The 25,855-nt window shown below is 34.2% G+C and overlaps 3 protein-coding genes across 6 annotated transcripts; all 3 read right to left on the bottom strand.

Annotated features, from left to right (window-relative positions):
* Positions 1-1,076: 1,076 nt before the first annotated feature.
* Positions 1,077-8,484, bottom strand: LOC121755847 (molybdenum cofactor sulfurase-like). 4 transcript variants are annotated; one of them, XM_042151259.1, is made up of 22 exons: positions 8,270-8,484; positions 7,863-7,961; positions 7,709-7,767; positions 7,468-7,628; positions 7,149-7,303; positions 6,655-6,781; positions 6,282-6,384; positions 6,166-6,211; positions 6,032-6,070; positions 5,801-5,957; positions 5,478-5,580; positions 5,078-5,194; positions 4,661-4,738; positions 4,479-4,580; positions 4,016-4,100; positions 3,839-3,940; positions 3,542-3,606; positions 2,977-3,128; positions 2,432-2,667; positions 2,197-2,333; positions 1,865-1,975; positions 1,077-1,798 (listed from the first exon to the last, which is right to left on the bottom strand). In XM_042151259.1, exons 1-22 carry the CDS (start codon positions 8,385-8,387, stop codon positions 1,679-1,681), a joined length of 2,472 nt encoding a protein of 823 aa, XP_042007193.1. In that variant the 5' UTR covers positions 8,388-8,484; the 3' UTR covers positions 1,077-1,678. The 4 variants fall into 4 exon arrangements, 3 of the variants coding, with proteins under 3 accessions (XP_042007193.1, XP_042007195.1, XP_042007194.1); XM_042151261.1 differs by having other exon boundaries at positions 1,077-1,777; XM_042151260.1 differs by having other exon boundaries at positions 5,801-5,951.
* A 3,447-nt stretch (positions 8,485-11,931) lies between these two features.
* LOC121755051 (putative zinc finger protein CONSTANS-LIKE 11) lies at positions 11,932-13,295 on the bottom strand. The gene is made up of 4 exons (XM_042150338.1): positions 12,958-13,295; positions 12,653-12,784; positions 12,375-12,509; positions 11,932-12,114 (listed from the first exon to the last, which is right to left on the bottom strand). Exons 1-4 carry the CDS (start codon positions 13,192-13,194, stop codon positions 12,037-12,039), a joined length of 582 nt encoding a protein of 193 aa, XP_042006272.1. The 5' UTR covers positions 13,195-13,295; the 3' UTR covers positions 11,932-12,036.
* Positions 13,296-22,461: 9,166 nt separating this feature from the next.
* On the bottom strand, positions 22,462-25,513 carry LOC121753698 (uncharacterized protein At4g15545-like). The gene is made up of 8 exons (XM_042148938.1): positions 24,995-25,513; positions 24,791-24,859; positions 23,863-23,916; positions 23,660-23,720; positions 23,431-23,502; positions 23,090-23,344; positions 22,950-22,995; positions 22,462-22,862 (listed from the first exon to the last, which is right to left on the bottom strand). The coding sequence occupies exons 1-8, from the start codon at positions 25,292-25,294 to the stop codon at positions 22,691-22,693; spliced, it is 1,029 nt and encodes a 342-aa protein (XP_042004872.1). The 5' UTR covers positions 25,295-25,513; the 3' UTR covers positions 22,462-22,690.
* Positions 25,514-25,855: the final 342 nt, after the last annotated feature.

Below are 25,855 nucleotides of genomic sequence, written 5' to 3'. Positions count from 1 at the left end.
ACCATCACTTCGGTGTATTAATTTTCCTCTAAGTATATATTGTGTCGAGCAATTATTTGTCACATAATTTGACGATTTCTCTTGGAGAATACATCAAAAACGAATGAACCAAGTGTAGTCGAATTGACAATTTTATTTCATAAAAAAGATAGTAATAAATGTTCCATTCGTTCTTTAAAAATATAAATTATTTTTTTAGTCTATATCTTAAAATTATGAACTTTCTATTATAGGAAACTTTTTTTCTCTTTAATGAAGGGAACTCTTTCTCCATCGACTTTATTTCAATACTTTTTTCTTTATTATTTTACGAATTATAGTGTAAAAGTAATTTGATCTAAAAAAATTTCTTAAAAAGTGCAAAAATCCTTCTAATAATATTACATCAATTTCCAGAGACCTCTAGTGATATTTTTAAATAATAGAGACCACAAATAATAGAAGCGCAATGTTCATGGACTGAAAATGTAACTCACTCTATTCTAAACCTATAAGGCATTTGATCGTATACTTAGGTGGTGTTCGGTTTCCAAGATAAAATAATACCAAGATATAATCTAGGATTGAGTTGTGAAATTATTTTAGTCAAGAGATTAGCCATGACTAATTATTCATCTAGGATTGAGTTGTGAGATTGAATCTCATGAACAAAACACACTATATATTAATCTTGGGATACAATTTTGCAAATCGAAAACCCCTTAATAGAATATTTTTCAAATCATGCAATTCCATTCAAGGATGAGAACAAAAATATATTTTGCTATGAGCTATATATTCTAAATTTCAAATTTTAAATTGCTAGACTAATTTATTTTGTTGATCAAAAGTCCATCGGGTCAATACTTACACGAACACTTGCATTAAATCAAATTTAAATAATCGTACTGTAACATTAGGACTGCACTTTTATTAGTCTGAATCTTGCTCCTTATAAAAAATAATAGTATTACCAACAACAAATTGGAATTTTTGTATGATTCAAGACCTCTTCCTAATTTCAAATTTTCAACATCGGCAAAACAAAATAGATGCACACAAGAATGTTGAACAGATCAAATCATACTCAACCAACATTCCACAAAACAAATTCACTAATATAATTAAACATCTGTCGCAACTCAGACAAATTCTAGTCATTCTAAAAACAAAACAAAACAAAACAAAAATTAATTAGTTTATGCAAACACCATAGTCAAAGAATAATCTAAAATTTGCCATGGCCTGCAAAAGATTCCCCCATATCTTGTACATTTATTAGTATCAACACTGTCTCCTACATCATCGACATATAACAAGTCCGGTCTACGTGAAGAAAGACCGGGTCCAGACTCCATACCCGTTCCACGAGCAGCTAATGTATGCGATCATAAATCAAAAGAAGCATAACTTATTGTATCCAGACTCTACGAAGACCATGTTTCGAATACTAGAACAGTATTTGGACCACATAGCCTCTAAAACGACTAATTCCGAGATGTTCTCATTTATTATGGTGGACATAATCTACAACATGATGTTTGATGATGGACTGTGGATAATACAGATATAGTACTACTATAATACAATGTTTAAAATGAATAGAACTAACCAACGTTCATCGAGTCACGCTCTCGTGAACTCTGTTTGCAGATATATCGCCGAGGATAAAGTGTGCATCCTTATAACTTGCAAAATTTTAATCTGTGTTTGGAATCACTTCTTGTCCCACAGAAATCCACGCATCTTGGTCGATAAAATCGCATAATCTTAACAGTATTCCAAAATATATCTTCCCCTGTGACATTGGAACGGCAATCTATAATGTAGTCAGTATACTAGCGAAGAACAATAAATATTGCTATATAGAATTGATCACGCTGACCTTTAGTCTTCTGTACGATGCTAAAGTGGCTAACGGTTCGTTGGACCTCTGCACTGTCCCGGCTGTAGAAGTCATATTGATCATATGGCACCGGTTGCAACCACCCAAAGACTGCACAAGTCAATATCGTCGGATAAGATCACTAGAATTTTTACCATATTGCAGAATCACCCTCATTTTTTTTTGAAATGCACCAACCTATTGCTAAACAAGTAGTACTATGATAATAATAATAATCAAAGAAACAAGATTCATTCGACGCTAACGGTGTTGCGATGTTAAAGGAAAAGTGGACTATGCAATAAAAACATAAAAAGTACACCAAAAATTACCTTAAAGTTACTCTCTCCAATCTTCAAAATCTTCCAACCATCTTCGGCATAGGGTTTGCCACCAGAGACGACAATATTTGGACGGAACCTCATTGGATTAACTTCGGCTGGCTGGTTAAGTGAGCTGTTTCGCAACTCTGTTGACAAAATAAATGAAGCAATGTAACCACGGAAACCATGATTTTGAAATATGCAAAAGAAAAATTAAAGATGGGGAAAGAGCGCAGCAACGTACTTGATCTAATTCTGTTGTTGAGATCTGATACACTTTCTTCCAATAATAGCAAAAACTGAGCTTCATTGACAAAATTCAATCTAGTCTCAAAATCTCTGCACATCCCTACAATACACTGCTCCCTGTTTGACCGCGTCTGATTTTGGACAGCATAGCTTCTGACAAGGGTACAAGGGCGACCGACTGCATTGCTAAACCAAATGTCGATTTCGTTCCAGTAGCCTCCAACTTCATATCTAGACAGGAAATTGATTGCATCCTTAGAGAAGTTTATAGTTAGAACATTAACATCCTAATGAAGGTATGATTTATATGATGAAGTACAGTTTAGTATGGAAAGTCGAAGACAGATATTTGTGTCAAGATCATGAATAGTGAACTATAAGTGCGGGCAATACACTCAGTCACGTCGTCCATTTAACGAGACAAATCATCCTTTAGATGATGTGCCTAGCATCCATCAAGTAACCGTTTAAAACACGTAGGGAGAAATGAAATGTGATTATTATACGCAAAATGTTTTACCTGAAACAGAAATTTTATACCTTCGAGAATGTATTTCCATCACTTCTCTTTTACCTATACATTGAGCTGAAGCAAGCTCTATCTGCATTTTTTCTTTGCAGCGGGGAGATTCAACAATTAGCAGTCCCAATTTGAGATCGACCAACGTGCTGATTAAACCCATTTCAGGAACCTGAAATCCAAAAAGCAATATCATAAACTAATAATGGTAACAGTAATCAGCAGTGAATATAAGCCATCCACGAAAAGAGAAAAGAAAGAGAAAAGTTATACAGGTCTAAGTTCATAATGTTTCGTTCAAGAAAGGCGAAACAAAAAAGAGCACATCGTATTTAAATAGTAACTGCCACCACTCAAGTTGTGAGCAGATTACTACGGGAGAAAGAAGAGAACACGTAAAACTAACATGGATAGATTTCACACAGCATTACAACATTGTTAGGAACTTATCAGTTCATACATAGTACATGCTAATTGGCCGTACATCTCCCTTAAGTCAAATGCTACTGAGAAGCTAAAAGCGAGAAAGATGTGATCAAGAAGTCCATCGTTAAATGCAAGAGCTCTAAAAAGATTAAAACTCACCTTCTTCTGGGTCAAAATTTCTCCACTGAAGCTCTTGAGAAGCCATTCCCTATCATGCAGCAATCCTGAAATTTTTGCGGCCGTACGGAATTCAGAAACATACAATAAAACATAAAATTAATGTAACATTTGCTGTCTAAGGGTAAAAAATTATCATTCCGAATCAATTTCAAAGCCAATTAAACCATTCTGAATGTCATTCTTAGAAATAATTTTCATCTTTATTACCAAATACATATAGAAGAGTGAGACCAGAATACATCTTGCCTCAAGCTAAAAGCAATTTAGGCATAATACCAGTATTACTTAAAGGCCAGCTCCCCACACTGAAGCCAGCACAAGATTTGATGGGATAAACAGTGATTGATTTGAGGAAGTATCTTGAAGTCCTTTCAATCCCTGCATAACAACATGGCAGTCTGTCAACAGAAGATGCGATGCAGTTAGGCTATAGCTAGTCAAATTATAAACCACCTTCAGTTGCAGAATAAGGTATGTCTCCAGGTATATTATGTGTCATCTGGGGCACAAATGAACTCTTGATGAACTTCAAAAGCTTCTGCACAATGGTATTAGAGGTATTGTTATATGGGGGACAAAAACGAAGAGACGCAATTCGAATCTATATGAATTTATCACCACTATCGAATAAGGAGTAGTGTTAAATAGTGTCAGTTTTAAGATGTTACAATTAGATCATGGTATCAATTTAGCCAGGAAGCATTACCATTGCCCACAAAACTTTAAAATCTACAATGTGAACTTGTAGCCAACTATTAGTGAACAATTGTGACATAATTTTGTAGTTTCTTAAGTTAAAACAAATAAACCAAATGCAAACCACATAAACATCGTTGGAAGCAAAATCTAAGAACAAATTAATTTACAGCTTGGCATCGAATGGACAACATAATTCCAGAGATCCAGAAAAGTATACCATGGCATCTTCAAATGTTGACATGTAACCAAATGACACCCTAACTGCTCCAGTTGGTTTGCCATTCAATATGTCATGATCATCCCAGCAAACATGTCCTGCCTGAATTAAAAAAATATACAGTCTCCAACTAGATTTATTTATATAACAAGTTAATAGATGGTGAAGCAACCAGTGTATACCTCAATGTTAGAAACAAGATCCGAATGAGACAAACCAAGATGTTTTGCACATGCACCAGGATTACAAAAGCACCCTGTCTAAAAAACACATCAGATATCTTCAAAATGCTTGTACTCAGAGAAACGTATCCTATTTTCATTAACAAAAACTAAGGAAAACTTTATATTTTAAAATTACACATCTCCTGTATAGATCTTAACCACCCACTAAAATGGAAACAATTAGGAACAAACTCAACTATTCCATAACATTTTATAACCGTTGAAGACACAAAATGCAAGATTATTGATTGTTTGATACGACCATAAGGATCTTTAAATGTCATGAAATGAAACTACAATCTTTTAACCAATGCAAAATTCAAGGGAAAAATATTAAGCGTATCCTGATACAGAGGTTGAGCTCAACAGTCTTACCCTCAACTGGATATTGGACAAGGATGCCAACTTTTCCACCTCTCGATATCCAAACCAAGATCCGTCAGGTCTTTTCAGGTTGAACGAAATTACAGGACCTATTGAATCGAACAATGCCTGAAGGAAGAATATATATAACCAGAGTAAGCAAAGGTAATGTGTGTGTGAGTTGGCCAAGCGGTAGAGAGGTTAATAATGCCCGAGGCCAAAGGTCTCGGGTTCGAGTCCTCCGTGGCGCGGCATTTAAATTTATGTTCATTTAACCATAAAAAAAGAGTAAGCAAAAGTAATAGAGACAATATCATAATGCTCAACCACTTTCGAGCAAGTCAAAGAGAAGGCAAGGTGTGAGTTATGGTATAGAGTTACATTCTAATTTCATATAAAAATGATGACTAACCTCATTATCATTGATGCCATACAATGTGCAAACAAAATTTCCGTTCTCATGCCTCAGCTTCAGTAGTGCATTCCTAACGTATGAGGAAAGCGAGCTTGTGTGCCTTAAGAGATGAAAGCCCAATTAGTACATTGATCTGAAAGGTATACAAGTAACATGAAATAAAAAAGAATTTAAAGGTGAATGAGTAAATCGCATATTATCCAACACAGCCACATTCAAACTCAGTTACTCAGAAGCAATATCTCGAATGTCACAAATCAAATTAGATGACAGTCATGCGTGTTCACTGGTGTTGGTGATAAGGACAAGTTCTGTGGCACCTGGAAATAGCAGGCATGGTTAATGTGTTAAGAACTTTGAATCCATGATGAAGGGATGCAATGCTGAGAAAAGATACGGTGCCATCCTCAAAGAATTCCTCAACGCCGTCTCTTCTTTGGTAGAAGTCTATATCTGCAATAGACGCAGCCACTGTTCCTGAAGAATTGGAAAGTTAAGAGTGCATCCACCAGATTTGATAATAACTTGGAGAAAAATGAAAAAATATGTACCTCCGCTGAAATAGGTCTTCTTCAATAACTTAACTGACTCTGTAACAATATTTTTTGGAGGGGGAGGGATTTCTGTTAGATTGTTGCACTTTCCAAGAATTTCAAGTTTATATCATTCTTCTTAGGAAGTCTACCGTTTCGAGCAATAAGAGCTCCAATTCCAGTTGGATATCCAAATAGCTGGGGGAACAAAATAATAATGAGAAAAGCAACAGAACTCATGACAACATACACGATATAGCATAAATACCTTATAAAATGAGACGACTACAAAATCTGCCTTGTATTTTGACAAATCAGGAGGGCATGTTGAACTTCCTTTTGCAGCATCAATCAGGACCATCCAGTGCCCACTGTTCACAGATATCAAGCAATGAATCTCCAGCTATAATATTGTTATAATCCAAACACAACATGTTTATCTGTTTCATAGATCTCATTCACTCAAGTTCAGCAGATGCAGAAACACAAAGATGCCAACATTAGTAAAGCTGGTTTTCCAAAACAGTTTTAGTAAAGCTGGTAGTCAATGAAAGCATACACCATCTCCATGTTTTTTTGCTTCATAAATATCGAATCAAGGGTAAAAAAAATCAATGTCTAGTCATAAAATGATTAAATACCTGTGAGTTGGAAAAGTTCCTGGTATTTGACAAGAACCTTCCTTTATAGAATTAACCAGATCAAGGTTGAATCTAAGACCCGAGAAGTTGCACTCTGACGGAAATGCAAATAAATTGTATGTCTCGCCTGTAAAACGCATTTACACGCACAGAACAACGTTAGATGATTATAACAGCATATATAGTTTTTAGTACTGGTTCCTAATATCGATAGGTACTTCTAAGAAACTACTATATGTTACCGCTAAAAATCTCATCCTTGTAAATAATACAAACTGGTAAAAAATTTAGACAAAGGTTTCACTTCAATTTACATTGAGGATTGTCTGTGAATGTGAGCTCAAGTATAAACTATGGTAAAAAAGTAGCTAAAAACTCGGTGTCTGCACTGCTTCGTACGATGCCGTATCTAGTTGGATAAAGAAGGAACTTTCACTAAATAATACAAGATAAGCTAGCAAATTTTGTTGTGAGTATGTCAAGAATAACTCAACTGGTTTCATCTATTTTCCCGCAGTCAGCTTCACCTCTTCTTTGTACAGTGTGTGGTACAATCTTAATGCCAGATTTCTTACCACTCATTGCATCAGACTCAGTAATATCTTCAATGTCAACTGCAATGGCTGCAGCACCTTGTCTAAGGGCATACCTAATGAAAAACATTAAGGAAGAAAATATCTAAAACACGAGTAGTATCAAACATGGAACTGGAACACGAAAAATGCAGTGCATCCAACCAATTTCATCAGTTCAGGTCGTTCAAATTTGAAAAAAGGCCGTTAAATTATTTAAACCATTCAACAAGAAGGATACTCTCTGATCCCAAGAACGCTGTTGTGATTCTCCATTGTGTACATATAATTACTCTCACGGCTCCATGGAAATGTCTCGCCAACAAGTTTTAACGAAGATGTTGCCCCAGATGTGAATATACATTTGTACTCTTTCGGAGATGCATTAAAGAAACTAAGGACCTGCACCAATTTTCAAACAACCCCTCAAATATTATGCAAAAATCCCGGAACTCAAAACAGATATCAAGATAAGGCCTCACCTGTTGACGAACCTCCCCAACAATGTCGCTGGTTGTCACACTGCAACTACTCTGGCTATCTATGGTTTTAGTTTAAGAATCACATCCATATATTCAGAATTCAAGTCTAAAGAGAAAGCAAATCAACACTTCACTAAAACGAAGCGAAGGATACGGGGATTTCCATATAGAGTAGAACTCAAGTCCATAAAAACGTCCTGCATTTGCGATTCGGAATATAGAGTTGCTCCAGCATGATCCAAGTATACTACATCTACACATCACAACCAACACCAGAATCAAGAACCACAAAACAAATTCCAAAAAAAATTCTTTTCTTTCTTCAAGACTCCAACTTTCTTAATGGCACCAACATCACAATCACAAAACAGAGAAAACAAATTAACTCCAAACCGTATTCAGCTGAATAATATCAAAATTCTCATTCTTGATGAATAATCAAGTATGCCTAGTGTTCATTTCCTTCATGGTCACTTATCAAGCATGAACAATACACCCTACATAAAATTCAGCTCGAAAATTTAAATAAAATAAAGAGAAAAAGGGGGAAAAGGCTAAAACCATTCAATCGCTTAAAATCGTTAGCTCTGATTTGATCAATGTTGTGGGGTGCATTTGGATAACCATAATCTCCACCGAACTCCTTCAAGAACCGTTCCTTGTCGAATTCGCCATCCATCTTTGAGCTCAAAAAGTAATTCGTTTAGACAGAGAGAAAATTGAGCTAAACAAAACCAGTTAACCAGAGGAAGCAACCAGTTAACAAGGAAAACGAGATTCTTATTTTATTTTATTTTTTGGTATGAAGATTCTTGAATTCCATATTAATGTTGTAAGTCGGTGTTATTGGGCTTGGGAAATTGGGCCGTTTCCCAAAATGGGCTTTCTTGCCCACTTTACACCATTTAAATGTCTCCACTATTCTGCAACAAATAAATAAGTTTGTTACGCTAAAATGACTGATAAATAAATTTCATGAAAAAAATTAAACTTCATTAAATTTGTTTTCTATTATGATAGACGACTACACGTTGCTTTTTGTTCTGTGATTTCTTCTTGTAGTAGCGATTGTGATAATATCTTAAAAAGAATATGATAAAAAAGACATAGAAAAATTACCAGACTTATTCATAGAGTGGGGTGATTTTCATGATATTAATTGATTAGTTAAGTTTTGTGGCAGCAACAATACATGAATTATAGTTCGTGTAATTTTTAAATTTACAGATCGCACTAAAGTTTTAATGTGAACTATTAACCACTAATAAAGTAGAGAGGTTGTAACAGCACAATTAATTAATGACTTATCTTGAATCCTATTTTATTCTCATAATATTATGCAGTCCATGTAATACTAGTATAATAATACAAGGAGAAGATGAGCATAATCTGAAATAAGTCTACAATAATTGAAAGTAATGAATCAAATTAATAATCTGTTTAGTTAGGGCTGACAAATCGTGCGGATTGGGTCGTTATCGGGTCAACCTGATAATGACCCAACCCAATAAGGCCTAACCTGAACCCGACCTGTTAAGGAAACTGTAAATCCGAACACGAACCCGACCTGCTACCTTCAAATCCGAACACGATCCGCACCCGACACGAACCCGTTATCGACACGATATAATATGGGTTGACACGACACGATAACAACCTGAACCTGATATTACACGATTAAAACCTAATATTACACCATTAAACCTTAATTTTTAACCTAATTTACACAATTAAAATTCATTTTATACTATTTAAACTAATTTATAAGAAATTAAAAAATTAAAGTAATATATATTTTTTTAAATAATAATAAAAATAATAATATTATTTCTTAATGGGTTACCCGTATCCGACCCGAACCCAACCCGAAATTATCGGGTTCTTAATGGGTCAACCCGATAAGGACACAGATCCAATAAGACTTGACCCCAACCCAATAATTTCGTACGGATTCGTATCAGATTATCGTGTCGTGTCGAAAATTGTCAGCCCTATGTTTAGTAGTAGATCCTTACAATTTTATCAACTAGAATAGGTAATTGGGTCTAATTAGTGACTGACCATTTCTCTATATATGTATCATGTAAAACTCAATTTGGATTATTGTTATCAAAAGATACTCCACATTATTGTATGCTCCCTCTGTCCCGCTTTAGCAGTCTCAGTCACTTTTGAGCACTCGTTTTCTAAAAATGATAATAAATAGTTAAAGTGAAAAAATGGTAAAGTACGAGAGAGAATAACGTAGATAAGACTCTTCTCTACATTATTCTCTCTCTTACTTTATCATTTCTCCACTTTAACTGTTTATTATAATTTTTACAAAATGAGTACTTAAAAGTGACTGGGACTGCTAAAGCGGGACGAAGAGAGTATATATCAAGTGCATGGCTCTATGATACTATAGAAGGAATGATTTGCACCTAATATGTTTAGAGAGAAATATTCCGACAATATATAAAATTATTTGCATGGAGTAATATTTGAGGGACCAATCAACACTATAGTAAACATATAGTGGTATCAACAACACAAGTCGCCATCATCTTCATGGCTCGGACTATTATTTTGCTATATAGTCAACTCCCATATTATTTAATTTGCTCATACCATATATAGAATCTGCTGCATCTTTCCACTCGTCTGATTGAAATGAATTAACAAAACCTCATTTTCAAGCCATAAAAAATAAGGAGATTACTTTCAATACGCATCAAAATTTTGCCTTTTGCAATGATTAAGACGAGTTTCGCATACAAGTGTGCACTGTTTTGTTTTGTGGGATGGATGGAGTAGTTTTCAACAAAATAGTTGCACAAAGATTGGAACCATTATGAGAATTTATTTCATCCCACTATATATGTCTCTTTCTCTCTCCCTCTCTACATAGAGTATATGTTATGTAGGTATGTATATGAGATTGAGACCTAACCCTTCCCACACCACAAGGGACAGGTATTCATGTCTTTGTTGTGCTTTCTGATTTCTAAAATCAATTATGTTACCTTCGAAAACGACTTCACTCTTGCTCCATTTATTTCTAGTAATAAGGCCACCGATTATAGTCCTCATTTATAATCATATACTCCTATAAAACTCATCCATTACTTATTCCTCCTAAATTCTAACAATGTACTCTCCCACTCCGCCATTAAAAGTCTCAATTTGAGATTATAGTCTGTCCGACAATAGAAGTCTCATTTCATTGCACTCATATTTCATTGTAAAACACTCCAGTGACCTTTTCCGTTACAAGGGTATCAATTCGACTATCTTTTGTCGTCGAGTTCGTTGTTAATTGTGTGGTTTCTTGTAGTAATTAATATGGTGATTGGAAGATTGATTAATTGGTTTAATTTAATTAAGAGGGACCTAGCTAGTTGATGGATATGTAATACTACATAGCTTTGGAATTTTGTTCAAAATAGTGATTTGTGGATATATGGTTCATGTTGTGTGATGGGAAACTTAGCATAAAATATGTTTAATAGTCACTTCTGTTTAGTGGCTTCTTACGCTTGGAAGAATGCATGCTTGGGGCAATCCATATTCGTTTATATTGTAAATTATCTTCTTTTAGTGAACTATATTTCAATTTTCAATACAACATTGGAGTTTTTTACTTTATAAAAGGAAAGCATTATTAGTGTAGTAGTGAAGCCTTTTTTATAAATGTAGCTTGACATTTGATGAAAAAAGTGACTTTGTACTTGTATTCTCTCTTCGCCATAATTTTTACACACCCCATGTTTTTTTGCCTTTTTAAATGGATTGTTAAATGTTGTGTTTTGTTTGTCTATAGTTTACATCCTTGCGAGATAAATTTCATTTGTGCCTTTACTTAATTATGCATCAATGATGTGCTTCATTCCATATGAATCCATTAATATATAAAATCCAAAAGTGTGATAAATAAAGCGAATATTGACGAGGAATAATTATTAATCCTATTAAAAACACCACATTACCCCGAGATAAAGAAGGGAGAAAGCTATTGACAAAGCTTAGATGTATGCATGTGGGTGTATTTTGAATGGAATAAAAAGCCTAATCAAAGAATCGATCACAACCACTAAAGGTATGCTCATCATTTCAAGACTTTTCCAACTTCGGATTCGTGGTTTATAACTAATTAGAGGTACTAATTTAATTGACTTGAGATTTAATCACTCATAATTAATTAACAAAGTTCACATTATTGATATTGCAAGGTATAAGTAGAATTGGAAAAATCATGATATATTAATCATCGTCGATTGAGAGTCTAGGATTGCAATTCAATATCATAAAATAAACATCAAAATATATGATAATTCCGACCGCCGATTCTAGCTGCCTAAGTAAGGAAAGTGGCCAAGATTGTCCATTGCTACTTGGATCCAATACTCCTCATCGTACTTCACCATCTGCCAAACATATAACATAGAATTGATTAAATAAATACCAAGATTTGTGTAAAAGATTATTAAATGCAATGACGGATCCAGATTGGGCCGTGGGGTCAACATCGGTCCACTCCCTCCACGAAATTTGACCTATGGAGTTACCAACGACCCCACGATCCTACAACTGTCTTTTAGTGTGTCAGACTCACGAGTTCTGTTTTTTTTGGATCCGTCACTGATTATACGAAACACACACAACGTTCAAATTAATAAGTAGGTACCTCGTCTTGAAATGAATAGTTTAGTTGAAAAGAGGTCGAGTCCATCAACATTTCATCTTGAGAGGCTTCATTGTTCTTTGCGAATCTCCCGCGAACTCGGACACGCTTGTCTGCTAGGGTTTTCCGACAGGCATACTGCACCACCACCGAATTAATACACATATGAAATCAAACCCCCCCCCCCCAAAAAAAAAAAAAAAACTAGTGTAAATCAAAATGCATAATTGAGTAACCAAAAAACAAGATCATTTTCAGATCATTTTAGTTAATATTCTGACCTTGATGGTCTTATTAAAATTTCTCTGGTTTCTCTTCTTCAGATATCTGAGAATTCTATCCTTCCTTTCTTCAGCAGAATATCTCCCCACCTTCACCTGATCGCTCTCATCCGCCGCCTTCCCTTGTATCCCCTAAAACCACAAACACTCATTAACCTATTTGAAGAAATGCCAAAGTGAATTTTAACTTTAACACACACACACACACACACACATATATATATATATGTATATTAACAAAGTTGGAAAACATATAGATGAACAAAGTTGGAAAACATATATATGAACAAAGTTGGAAAACAAACCCAGTTTTCAGCAAGCATGGGACTGTAAGGCGGCCAGCACTCTTCACCGGAATCACTCTGATTGTAATCACAGGCGGAGAAATCCCGAAAGCCGGCCTCCATCTGCGGAACGACCATGTAGTCGGAAGGAAGGGCGGCGTCAGGAAACGAGGCGACAGAAAGGGGAGAATTGTTGGAGTTGAAGATGTTTGAGGAGTTGCAGAAATCGGAGGGGTAATCGAAGCAGTAGCGATCCATTAGTGGAGACGAGAAGGGAGAAGATGGAGAGTTGGTTGTGAAGAAGATGGATGGTGGAGGGAACTATTTATAGCATCAGACAAAACTGGACCCTTCTCCACTCTGTGTCTCTCTCATGTCTAGTCTTCATTTAGGTCTTATTATCATCTTAATGCATATTTATATATGGCCAGAATCTTCATCTCTGTACGAGGTTTGTCTTAATTTACATTATACTAGCGTTAACCCCACGTGCCATGCACATCATACTATTTTAAATTATTAATTAATTAATTAAAATGAGAAACAATATAACTATATAAGATTTAAAATAGAAAAATATACTATATAATAAAAATTTAATAAACATATACTCCTCAATTCCTTTTACACCTAAAGACATTAAATTAAACATTTAAAATGGAATGTTTATAACAATCCTTCATATTTCTCTACTAAAAATAATGTAAATCACATTTTAACAAAATAATGAATCATAACTCATAATATTCAAAACGTCAAAACTATGACCATAAAAAAATTCAAATGATAAACTACAAAAAAAATTACATTAATTGGTTGAATTAACATTGTTGCATTAATGAATAGTGATAGCTCTTTTGAATATTGAAGTGTTTATCTTTATTTATTGCACTTTTAAACGTGTCTTGTTGGAACAGGAAACATCTATACTATTTACAAATTTTCTTTTTGTAAAAATATAACTAATATGGGGTATATATTTTACTCAGCATGATCACCTACAGATAAGATAATTAGATTCTCCATATAAAATCAGTTGTATCCCATAACAATTAAGTGTTAAATCCTAATTTCAACAATAGTATTATTAGCAAACCAAAATTTAGTAGCAGACTATTTTATTTTATTTGAACAACTAAATATACAAAAATAATAAATTGTGTCAAGATGAAGATAAATATATACTCCCTCTGTCCCACTAAAAATGAAACATTTTCCTTTTTGGGTTATCCCACTAAAAATGAAACGTTTGTAAAATGGAAACAACACTCTCTCTACTTTTCCCTCTCTTTTACTTTACTCTCTCTTCATTAACTCACAAAACACCACTACATAAAATCTCGTGCCGAAAACCAAATGTTTCATATTTATTGAGACGGAGGGAGTACATGTTTGAGTTAAGGATGCTACAATTCTTCCGTCTCTAAGAACTGTAAGAAATATTGGGATAAAATTCTCGAACCATATACACGCCTCTAACTATTGTAATCAAAGAAAAATAAACAACAATAAATGAAATGGAAATTACAATGAAAATTAGTCAAGAAAAATCCTCTTTCCGCAAGACAAATTACATCATGGTTAGTGCTCTCAGATTGACGTATTATCCCCAAACAAGAAACGACTTCCTCCTAACGTATATAACATCTCAAACCTCCTAGGCACCTATAAACTTGATGGGGCTCCAAAAATCTAGCAAAACAATGTTCCAAAAATGTGCAATGAAATGTTGAGAGCTTGAGAGAGAATGAAGAATGCTTTTGTTAGTGTGTAATTCATCCACAACTCTATGTCTTTTATAGGCATAAAATTAGGACATGAGAGGTCATGGAATTAAAACATCATAAATTATAAAATCAAGACAATAGAGGTTACAAAATTTGTTAAATGCACATTATCCTATTTAAATATTTGTAACTGTCGGTTACTCATTATAGTACTTTAAGAATTAGTCAAATGATCATTAAAATATCAGAATAAATATTCATGAGAGTTACTTAAAATATTCAAATTGGTTCATAACTTATAAGTATTTCAGAATGAGGACAAAACATATAAATATTTTTAAAGAAGGCCAAAACTCGTCTTTTATATATGTATAGATTATATACATATAAATGGATGCTTTATTGATGATGTGATAACATGTGCCTAATTGTTGATTTAAAGGGAAACACACATTTGGGTAGATAACATTAGCAGCAAATTAGTGGCGGATTATATTCCGCCACTAACGCTAGACTCAGTGATCCAAATTAGTGAGGAAAATATTTGTGGGTATTAGCGGTGGAATTTGTTGCCCCTAATCTGATAATAACTTCATTTTTTTCCGACGAGCCTTTTCCGCCGTTAATCCACTAGCAAACTTCATTTTTGTGAGCTTACTGCTTTGCCTTTCGAGTTTAATACGTGGTTGTGATAAATTCAAAAATGTATCTCAATAGGTGAAAGTCTAAATTTCATGAATTCATATAACTATATCAAGTCCAATTTCAAACTACTATGTTTCTAGCTACAATATATTAATAGGTTTAACCCAACTATTATAGTACAAGTGTAAAATTCATGAATTCCTATAAATATATCAAGAAGTCCAATTTCAAATTATGTTTCTAGCAATATAATACTAGGTCTCCTACTACTATACATATATACATTTATGCGGTCTTTATTCTTAGCGAAAAATACATAAAAATTACTGTGGGCAATTTTTTTTACATAGATACAAAAAATTAATGAAATTATACACTTTATGCAGCATCTAGAACGAGGAAATCATGTAAAAGTCTGAGCTGAAAAAGGCTATAATAACTAGTACTGTTACTGTTGAGCATAATCTAATTAAGATATTGAGCATATAGTATATAAGTGGGGTAAATAAATCAAATGTTTAAAATTGTGGCTGCAGCCGATTTTATTCTCTACATATACATGCCCACTAGGGTTGACAATTTTTGATACGACACGATAACACGACACGGACCGGCACGAAATTAACACGACACGAACACGCACGTTCAGAATTTGGGTCCTTATAGGGTCGACCCAATAAGAACACGAAGATAACGGGTTGGGTCGGGTCGGGTTTGGGTTATACGTTTAAGAAAAAAAATTATTTTTTATTAATTAAAAAATTATTAAACTTTAATTTTTAGTTATTTTTGTTGATTAAAAATATTATATTATAATTTTAATTAATTAAAAAATATTATACTTTAATTTTAATTAGTTAAAAAATACTATACTTTAATTTTATTATATAGATTTAATATTACTATACTTTAATTTTATTATTTTGATTTGGTAATTTTTTATTTTATCGTGTAATATCATGTTTAAATCGTATAATAACATCATGTTTTAGTCGTTATCGTGTCGTGTCAAGCTAACTTACTATCATTAATAGAGAGTTGACTTTTTCAGGGTATACGCTAACACGCACGAACCCGACACGAACCCGTTTGGTTGGGACACGATAAGAACCTGATGATTTCGGGTTGGGTTGGGTTGGGACACGATTAGGTTGGGTCGATAATGGGTGGACACGATAACGACCCAACCCGCACGATTTGACAGTCACTCCTGTCTTTTCATGGTTGTTATTGGCTCTTGGATAGACCTTCACAACTGGAATTTAAATTAAATTAGTAGGAGTACTAATTAATTTACTTAATTATTTACATCTTAACCTAGTAGTTTATGCAATCCAAGCCCCTTAGCTCAAGTGGTTGAGGAGAGTGGCAAGGATATCGCGTCATCCTGGAGGTCTCGAGTTCGACTCCTGAATGGCGCAACTTGGGATTAATTTCCCCTGTGGGCCTAAACAAGGCTTGTTACCTTGGGACTTTGCAAGCTTACGGGCCTGGACCCGTCTGAGGGGGTGGACAACTTACGGGCCTGGACCCGTCTGGGGGAGGCTAGTTCGTGCGGCCACAGGGGGTTGGGGGAGGCTAGTTCGCTTGCCAATGTATCTCGAACTCGGAAAAAAAAACCTAGTAGTTTATGCAATTATAGTTTGCAGAGTTGTGAGTATTGCAACTTTTGTTCCAAGTTTGATTAGTTAGTTATAATTATGTTTAGTGTTTTGAATTGTTTCAGTCTAATTAAGATGATCATATAAATCTGAAGTTATATATTTATAAAGTAGAAAGAAAATAAATAAGTAAAAGGGAGCAGCAGAATAGAGCACTTCATGTGCTCACTATTCTTCTACTGTTTACAGCTGTCCCCTTTGATCTGACCTATATACATAGCCTAAGAATCTATGATTCGGACCATATATTTTCTTTGATTTTCAATGCCAGCTAGCATAATCATTTTATACAATTCCATCAAATATTCAGTGGGTTTTTTTTTATTTTCTATCTATTTAAATATAAATGGTTCCATTTAAATAATAGTCATAAGATGAAAACTTGCTGGCACACACCCCTCATGTATATTTGACTTTTAGAATAGTCATAAGATCCAAATTTGTTGCAACACAAGTATAACCTAAGCACTTGCATTTAACATGTAAAGTAACAATATTTATAGTGGAAATTCTTACACTAGAGATATTTTTTTTTCAATTTAGGATCGAGTCCAAGTATGTATATTCATTAAGTGAAAGAGATGCATCCACATTAGACATTCACAATCTAAAGGCCGAAAATGATTCTTAGTTCTAATGATAAGAGAGTTCTCATTTGAACTTCTTCACACACACAAATATAGGATTGTTTCAGGTGTTCAACTGTGAATTGTTATGAATTTAAGAACATGAGAATTGTTTTCATATCCATTTTAATTAAAACGAGAACGTATCATCTATTTGGATGAATGCATTACTTTCATATCCATTATGAGAACTACAAACAATGGACCTATTATTATTTAATTCTTTAAGCATGAAGAGTTCTCCTATGTAAAAAATGATTGAATTCAAAAAAAAATAAAATCATGCATCTATAAGATATGAACACATGACAAAAAAAAAAGATATGAACACATGACGACGAATTCAACAAAAAACGATATAAGAGAAGTAGTATATGATTTTTTTAGGATTAATAGTCATTTGAATCATGAAGTTCGTCAAATTCTGGTCTGTTCCATTAATTTTGAAATCAAAATATTAAATCATGAATATTGACACATTCATGCACAAAATGTACTCTTTTTACAATATTCAAAACAACATGTTTTTATTAAAATAAGTATTTGAAATAAAAAAAGTATTTTTTCCTCTTTTATACTAGTATTATTTTATTTTCATTTTTTTTTATTTTATTAAAATATTATCATTTTTAACATCACAAAAAGATGTGGATTTATACATGGACGAGACAATTGAAAAAAAATTAAAATTTCAAAATTTATGAGACAAACTAGAATTTGATCAACTTTAAAAATTTAGAAGACTATTATCCCTTTAATTACTTCCTAAGAGAAGTACTCCATATGATTTAAAAAATGTTATTTTTTCATAAAATAAATATGGTCAAAGCAAGAATTTAGGACGAAAAGAGGACTGATTCTCGTGTCTGCAGCTGATTCGTTTTAGTGTATATCTGATGTTGGTCGACCCACATATAATATTTTCTATTTGATATATAGAAAAATATATAAAGGAATATAATATTGTGATTTCATGTCAGGGAATAAATACATTTTACATCATATACACAGTCTCCTCTTAATACAAGGCTAAATTGATTGTTTTTTATGACAATTTTCCGCGAAAAGCATGCGTATCAAACATTTAGTAACAGAACTCTCTCACACACACACTGACACACAACAGAATATGGTCAAAAGAATTAAAATGCCCCATCATCTTAATGATTATTAAAGGTGTATAACTCTATATGCAAACAAATGTTATCCCTTTTTATGTCAAATTCATGTGCCATGCACTAATGCCATCGATTCTATTCCATGGGTTTTCTTCTGATTTTGATGATTACATACATATCGAACACATGAATATATGAATGTCGGTTTGAATATTACAACCTCCGTCTATAAAAAATCTATAAAAAAAATATGACCAAAATCGTAAATTACACATGTTTTAATGCATAGTTGATAAGATATAGAAGAGGAAAATCTAATGGAAATAGTGTTAGTGGATGGTGGGATCCACATTACAAAATAATATTTATATATTGTTTAAAATTTTTTAAATTTAGAATTAGTCTAATTTTGGTGGATGACCCAAAATGGTAAAACTAGTCTATTTTTTGTGGACGGGGATAGTAGTTGATATCTCAATGTCTAATCTCCGAATTTGTTTGAGACATCCTAGTGATTGGAACGATTAACTATAAGCAGTGGTGGATTCATAACATAATTTAGGATGTACTGATTGAATGATGTTGGGAAATAAACATAGACAATCACGAATATGAAAGAGAATAAACACAACGAATTGTTTACCCAGTTCGATACAATGTGTATCTACGTCTGGGGATGATGCCAAGCCAGTGATTTCACTATATAATTTCAGGATAATTTGACAATGAGGGAACACCTCTATTTATAAGCAATTAGAGAGCCCTAATTCTAGTCAAACTAGGAAACATATTCCATAAGGAATAAATCTATCACAAGGAAATATACATCAAGGAAAAAACAAATCCTAAATATGGTAGGAGATATTTTAGGCTCCATAATTAATAAATGAAAATAATTTAAAGTCATAGGCAATGTTTTAAAAACCGGACCGGCAAACGAACCGACGACGTTACTGGTTCACGGTTCAACCGGTCCAACCGGTCCAACCACCGGTCTAACCGTTTTACTGTTGCAAATATATATAAAAATATATTAAATTTAGTAAATGATTTACAATTAATAATATATCACAAAACATTAAACCTTATAGATAATTAGTGATGTATAAATATAAATAATATTAAAATTTAGTAAATATATTCAGATATATATATTTAATATTAGTTAGTTTAGATAAAAAATTTAATATGATACTAATAATAATATAGGTGGTAAGTAGAGCATCATTAAAATATAAAGGATGATAATTATATATATTATAATTAACAATTATATTAAAGAATAATAAAATTAAAATGAATTATTAGTTTTTGTAGATAAAATTAATGGTTAATGTATAAAAATATTTAATGTTCAAATTTTTTAATGAGCTCATGTGGTGGAGTGGTAGAGGTCTTCTTAACTAGAAGAGAGGTCATGAGTTCAACCTCTACCAACAACAAATTTTAAAAAATTTTGAAAAAAAAATAGAAAACCGGTTTCCGATTCACGATCCGACCGGCCGGTTCCACCGGTTCACGGCGGTTCAATGCAGTGGTGGTTTAAAGGGGTGAACCGGACCGGACTACCTACCGGTTCGCGGTCCGAGCGGTCTAACCGGCCGGTCCGGTCCGGTTTTTAAAACATTGGTCACAGGTGAATTAACGAGGGAGAATTTTTTCACTCTCGCATAGTAAAATTGTAATTTCACAACATAGAGATCTTTAATCAAAAAATGAAATTGTTTGGCGCCTTCTTCGAAAATTTACCCATGTCGTTTTAGGACGACCCTAAGGGAAAATTAGGCCCTAGTAGAGGTTGGGGAGGGAGGCAGGGAGGGAGGGATGTGACGCAAACTTGCAATCAAGTTGAGTGAAAGAGATTCGAGATTCCATATCTGCAAAGAAAGCAAGTAAATCAAGTAAGGTTCCCATGCAACTTCTCTTTCGCTTTGAATATATCTGAGGGAACAGGATCATGTTCCTGCATGTTGCCTGCACATCATCTTAACTTAATAAATAGTAGTACTAGTATTAAGATTAGATACAAGTTCAAATGAGAATCTTCATAAAGTTTAGAACGTGAAATGTTTAGGACTTGAAATCGACTAGTTAGAATTTATAAAGTTTGTGTGTACATTACTACATGTGCACTTATCTTACTTATTGTACTCCCTTCGTCTAAAGTTACTACTTGCCACATTTCCCTTTGTCTTCAAATCGTCCGAGAGGGCCTTCTTTTCTCATATGGTCGGCCGAAAACGTCATTTCCTTGATTCGCAGTAGAAGAAGAGGATTTCAAATGTATTCCCTTCATTCCATTATAGTGGAGACATTTGATTAAGAAAAATGTGTGTAATGAACTAAATAAAAAAATACTAATAAAGTAGGTGAGAGGAAAAAGTAGAGAGAATATGTAACAAAAATGGACAAGTAAGAATGAGAAAATGTGTTACATTTTTACCAAAAAAGGAAATGACTCTACTATGGAACGTCCGAAATGAAAAATGACTCACTACTATGGAACGAAGGAAGTAGTTGTATTGAGAAATTTTGTTACATACCAAATAGGAGAACTCATCTCACACCAATTGTTCTCACAACCGATGTGGACATTGAGTCCCTAACAAATTTTTAAAAAAACTTGCGCTTGTAAATAATCATTTCTCCTATTCGTTTACTTTAGGATGCAAATCATTTCTCATCAATAGATACTCCAAATTATGTTTTGAATCCGCTATATATGCATAGTTTCTACTAGTATATATATTTACATTCACCAGATTCGGCTCAATTACAGTTTTCAGTTAACTATTTTTATTTTTTGCTAAAACAATGTCGTTTCGAAGTGGGAAAATGTTAAACCTTTCGACTCTACAAGATAAATCAACTTTACGCCGCCTAATTTTATGAAAAACGCTTAAAATTGAGAATATTTGATGGTAAAAAAGGTGGTGATATTTCATGCAATACGTTCAAAATCGAACACATAAAATATTACTATTAACCCCTAAATAAATAACAAATCTTACTCTAAAAGGTCACTGGATTTTTATTATATAATTAAGTGAGCCGGTTTATGAAAAAAAATTTGATGGAATAATGTCGTCGATTTTGAATGAGTGTCACGAGTTCTTGGAAGTTAAGATTGTCTTCAGATATCATTTAGCAGCACACACAAAAATATTCTAAAAAAATGTTCAAAAAATGAATACAACTTTAATTAAATCAAAAGAGAAGCGGATACGAGTGTAAGAATAAACAAAGGAAATCAAATCAGCTTTGCAGTTTTTGCAGCCCACTTGAAGCTTCTTGGGCATCTTAACTTTTTAGTAGAAAGCCATTTTCCTTTATTATTATTTTATTATTATTATTGGAAAAAATGAAAATATGATAAGATGTTGGAGATAAATCAATGGTGAGGGGTTGTTATAGTACAGACTTGCATTTTCTAACATGGAGATATGCCACCTGCTGCCTTGTCTCTTCTTTTATGCTCATAAATAATTGAGTCTTCCTATTTAAATCACCAACTTGATGCTATGTGTGCACGATTAAGATTCATGGTAGAATTGAAGATAGATTCCAAACAAAATAATCTCAATACATACATATTACCTGCCATTAATTTTTCTTAATCTCACTAGATAAAACAAATATATGATATAGTGTATGAACTTAAACTATACATTGGTGTATACTAATGCGATTTAATTACGATATACATCCACAACTTATTACCCAAAAGTCAGCCAAATAGAGACACATATGAATCAATTTCCAATCGGAGCATTATGCATGGGAACGAAAAATGTCATCAAATAGCAGCAGCCAACAAAAATGCCATTATTTACAACTACCATGTGTCATTGCACAAAATAGAAGAAACAAGGTTTGTTTAATCTGGATCAGCGGTACCTGTCAAAATCGGACGACACATCCCCCACGAGGAAATGGAAAACGATTCGAGCATGAACCAACTAGCATACTGCGCCTTTCTAGTGCGGGTTGCGGTTTAGCAACCCCTGAAATGAGATATACAGATCCTTATTGTCTGTCCCGAATATCTCTTCTGCTTTTCTCAGCGCCTCCTCCCGCGACTGCCTTTGCGCATTCAATTCCTTTATATTTGCCAGAAAAGCGCTGAATTGCTCAAGTGATAACCGACTCCTGCATATTGCAATATAAACCCACCATGACACAATGCAGCGATTTTCAGTCTGAACATCATCATTATAATAGCAACCTCAAACTCACCTTGCTTGACGGAAGAACTCTTTACCATCAATTCGAGGAGTACGGCCTACTCAAATGAAACAAAATTTTAGAATTTAGGACCGGATGGAAGAAATTTAGTCACTTCAATCCGATATAAAATCTTTCAAGCATTTACAGACCTGGCAGTGGACGTCCTCGAGGAGGAGAGTTGGCGGCTGACGACTGCTGGCTGGAAGGGTACCAAGACGAATAGGATCCTCTTCCATTGTAGTTTGCAGAAGGAGAAGTAGCACCAGAGGTTTTCTGAGGAGTGGTAGCTGCTGAGTACCTTCTCGGGGATACACTAGTGGAAATCACGTGTGGAGTTCCACTAGGAGTGAGACGGGGAGTTATATTGGGTGCGACGGACAACTTTTGCCCAGCTTGCATAGAAACTGCAACGGAAGCAATCCATGAAATCAGTACTTTAAATCATATGTATGGATTATCAATCCGAATTCAATAACCAACTTCAAAGCACCTTCATCATTTGTGCTTGTGTTGTCGGTAGCACCACCATAAGAATGATGATTCGTATATCCATTTGAATCATCTGTATAGAGCAATAGTTATCAAAATCAACAATAGCACTTCACAACCGAAAAAACAACAACATAGGTGTATTCTTAACTGTAACACAAATGCAATATTCGAAGAATATTCCAAGGCTAGTGAATTATAAGATATTTCACAGAAATGATAAACATTACCATTTGTTATGTAAGCCTTGGGCGCTGATTGGTCATAAGTTCCAATGTCAACAGTTTCTGACTGATGTAAGAAAAGTAGAAATTTAATCTTTAGATAGGTGTAAATAACATTAGCTATTAAATTTGAGATCGGATAATAGTAGTATTAAGTAGGAAAGCATCAAACTTTATAATGATACACAGAAGAATGTAAGTTAACATACTGGTGCATTTTCTTCATTCAATGACTGCAGGAGTTGCCTCTTAAATGTCTCTAGCTGTATAAAGATAAAAAAATTATGTCAGAAGGAGTAAATGAAAACCAAGCAACTAAAATCATCGGGATTTAACACAAGTCACAAAAAGACTGAACCAGTAACCTAGCTTACATCAGGTATCAAACAATTTGGAATTGGACGAGTGTCATAATCAATTTCAGAAATAACTATTTATAGTTCCAATTATCTTTTCACCAACACAAGCTCCAATTATCATTTCACTAAACACAATAACTCAAATGAATACCAAGTGTGCATTAGTCATAACTCGTAATGTGTTTTTTTACTAAAATGGGAGTAATGAAGACAACGTAATAATTTGCAAATTAAGCCCACACCCTAAGATGGCACTCTTAAAACTAAACCACCTCAACTCAAAAGAAAACACCAAGTACATATCAACTTTTGTCATAATCATTACGGCTTACGTATCACCTTATACCTCGATTATTCGACTCATTAAATGGTAAACAATCAGGAAATCTGTTTCTACATCAAATTACAGGGCCATGAAAATAATGCGAAAATCAATGTACAAAAAGAGTCAATTTTGATCAGCATATGCATTATGCAGACATCAAATCCAGCCAAAGAAAATCAATACTTCCTGATAATCAACTCAGTGAATCGTATAAGAGTTACGAAAGGCATTTTAGTCTTCTAGCATAATTTACAGGCTGAATGACCTAATTTACACGCTGGTAAAGAGTTTTCCCCTAACATTCAGGGATAAATGAATAGTAACTGTGGAGTAATAACTACAACTCGTGTTCTAACCCAAACGCTAATGAACACAAAGAAATGACAAGTTTAAAAAAGAGAGAATGATTATCAAAATTTATGTTATCCTATTTCAAAAGAGAAATGTTATCACCTTCGCCACATCACGACTGAGCTTCTTTGCTGTCATAACCAACGAATCTCTTTCCTGCATCAGCTTCATCTGCAACACATACAAACCGTAAGAAAAGCCCTAAATCCCCAATTCAAATAAAGAAAACAAAAACAAAAATTCTTTTTCAATTATTTTATTCTGAAACAATGCGGAAAAGGAGCAGAATCAAAATCAAAAGCATACATTATCTTCGCGCGTAACTTTCAATCGGAACTCGGCGTCCTGATAGGCGCCGTCGAGTTGGGCGACCTTATCCTCCAGCTGCTGAACTAGGCGGTCCTTCTCGTGAAGCTTCCGGCGGAGACTACCGGCCTCCGTCTCGAGCTTGGTGACGCGCGACGCGATCGCCAAGGACGTGATCTTACGCGCCAGATCCAGCTGGTCGTAGGGGTCCGTGGGTATCACCGATAATATCTCGTCGGGAAGATCGAAATCCGGCCCCGCTGCCCTACCACCGCCATCGTCCTCTCCGCCGTTCGCCATGCGCCGCCACCACCAAACAACCCCCAAATTTCGATTTGAAAATTAGGGCAGAAGGGGAAGGACGGCGGAGCTGTTTGACGGCGTCGGAGAATTCGAAGTTGGAAAATAAAATAGGAAATGTTCCAAATTTGGGATCTAATAATTTTAAAAATTGGTTGTTAATGCAATGCGCTATTATGTCAGAGAATACGTGGAATGCGGTGGGTTTGTCTGTGTTTCAAATTTTGGGTTTTCCCTCTACTTTTTGTATAAAATATTCAAATATTTATTGTTTTCCCAAATTTGTTTTGTCTTTTATGGGTCCTTCAACATTTATTACTACAAAACATATACTCCCTCCGTCCCGCACTACTTGCACTTATTTCCTTTTTGGGCGTCCCAAGTTATTTGCAATCTTTCCATTTTTAGTAACAATTTATACCTACAACCGTAATTGTTGACTTTATCTATCACTCATTCCTAAATCTCCGTGCCCAAAAGGAAAGGTGCGAGTAGTGCGGAACGGAGGAAGTATATAAAAATGAGTATAAATCACCCCAGAGGACATGAGTATCTGTGACT

The sequence above is a fragment of the Salvia splendens genome, chromosome 11 (assembly GCF_004379255.2).
Source record: "Salvia splendens isolate huo1 chromosome 11, SspV2, whole genome shotgun sequence".
NCBI classification, from domain to species: Eukaryota; Viridiplantae; Streptophyta; class Magnoliopsida; order Lamiales; family Lamiaceae; genus Salvia; species Salvia splendens.
The sequence above is the reverse complement of the archived record's forward strand: the minus strand, read 5'-3'. Positions and strand labels throughout refer to the sequence as shown.

Coding starts and splice junctions, on each gene's coding strand:
- LOC121755847 (XM_042151259.1), bottom strand. CDS start 8,387: ATGGATGGCGAATTCGACAAGGAACGGTTCTTGAAGGAGTTCGGTGGA. Junction 6,212..6,281: donor TAGTCGTCTCATTTTATAAG/GTATTTATGCTA, acceptor TTGTTCCCCCAG/CTATTTGGATATCCAACTGG. Junction 4,739..5,077: donor TGTCCAATATCCAGTTGAGG/GTAAGACTGTTG, acceptor TGTGTTTTTTAG/ACAGGGTGCTTTTGTAATCC.
- LOC121755051 (XM_042150338.1), bottom strand. CDS start 13,194: ATGGATCGCTACTGCTTCGATTACCCCTCCGATTTCTGCAACTCCTCA. Junction 12,785..12,957: donor CCATGCTTGCTGAAAACTGG/GTTTGTTTTCCA, acceptor TTGTGGTTTTAG/GGGATACAAGGGAAGGCGGC. Junction 12,115..12,374: donor ACTATTCATTTCAAGACGAG/GTACCTACTTAT, acceptor TATGTTTGGCAG/ATGGTGAAGTACGATGAGGA.
- LOC121753698 (XM_042148938.1), bottom strand. CDS start 25,294: ATGGCGAACGGCGGAGAGGACGATGGCGGTGGTAGGGCAGCGGGGCCG. Junction 24,860..24,994: donor AAGTTACGCGCGAAGATAAT/GTATGCTTTTGA, acceptor TATGTGTTGCAG/ATGAAGCTGATGCAGGAAAG. Junction 22,996..23,089: donor TCGAGGACGTCCACTGCCAG/GTCTGTAAATGC, acceptor TCATTTGAGTAG/GCCGTACTCCTCGAATTGAT.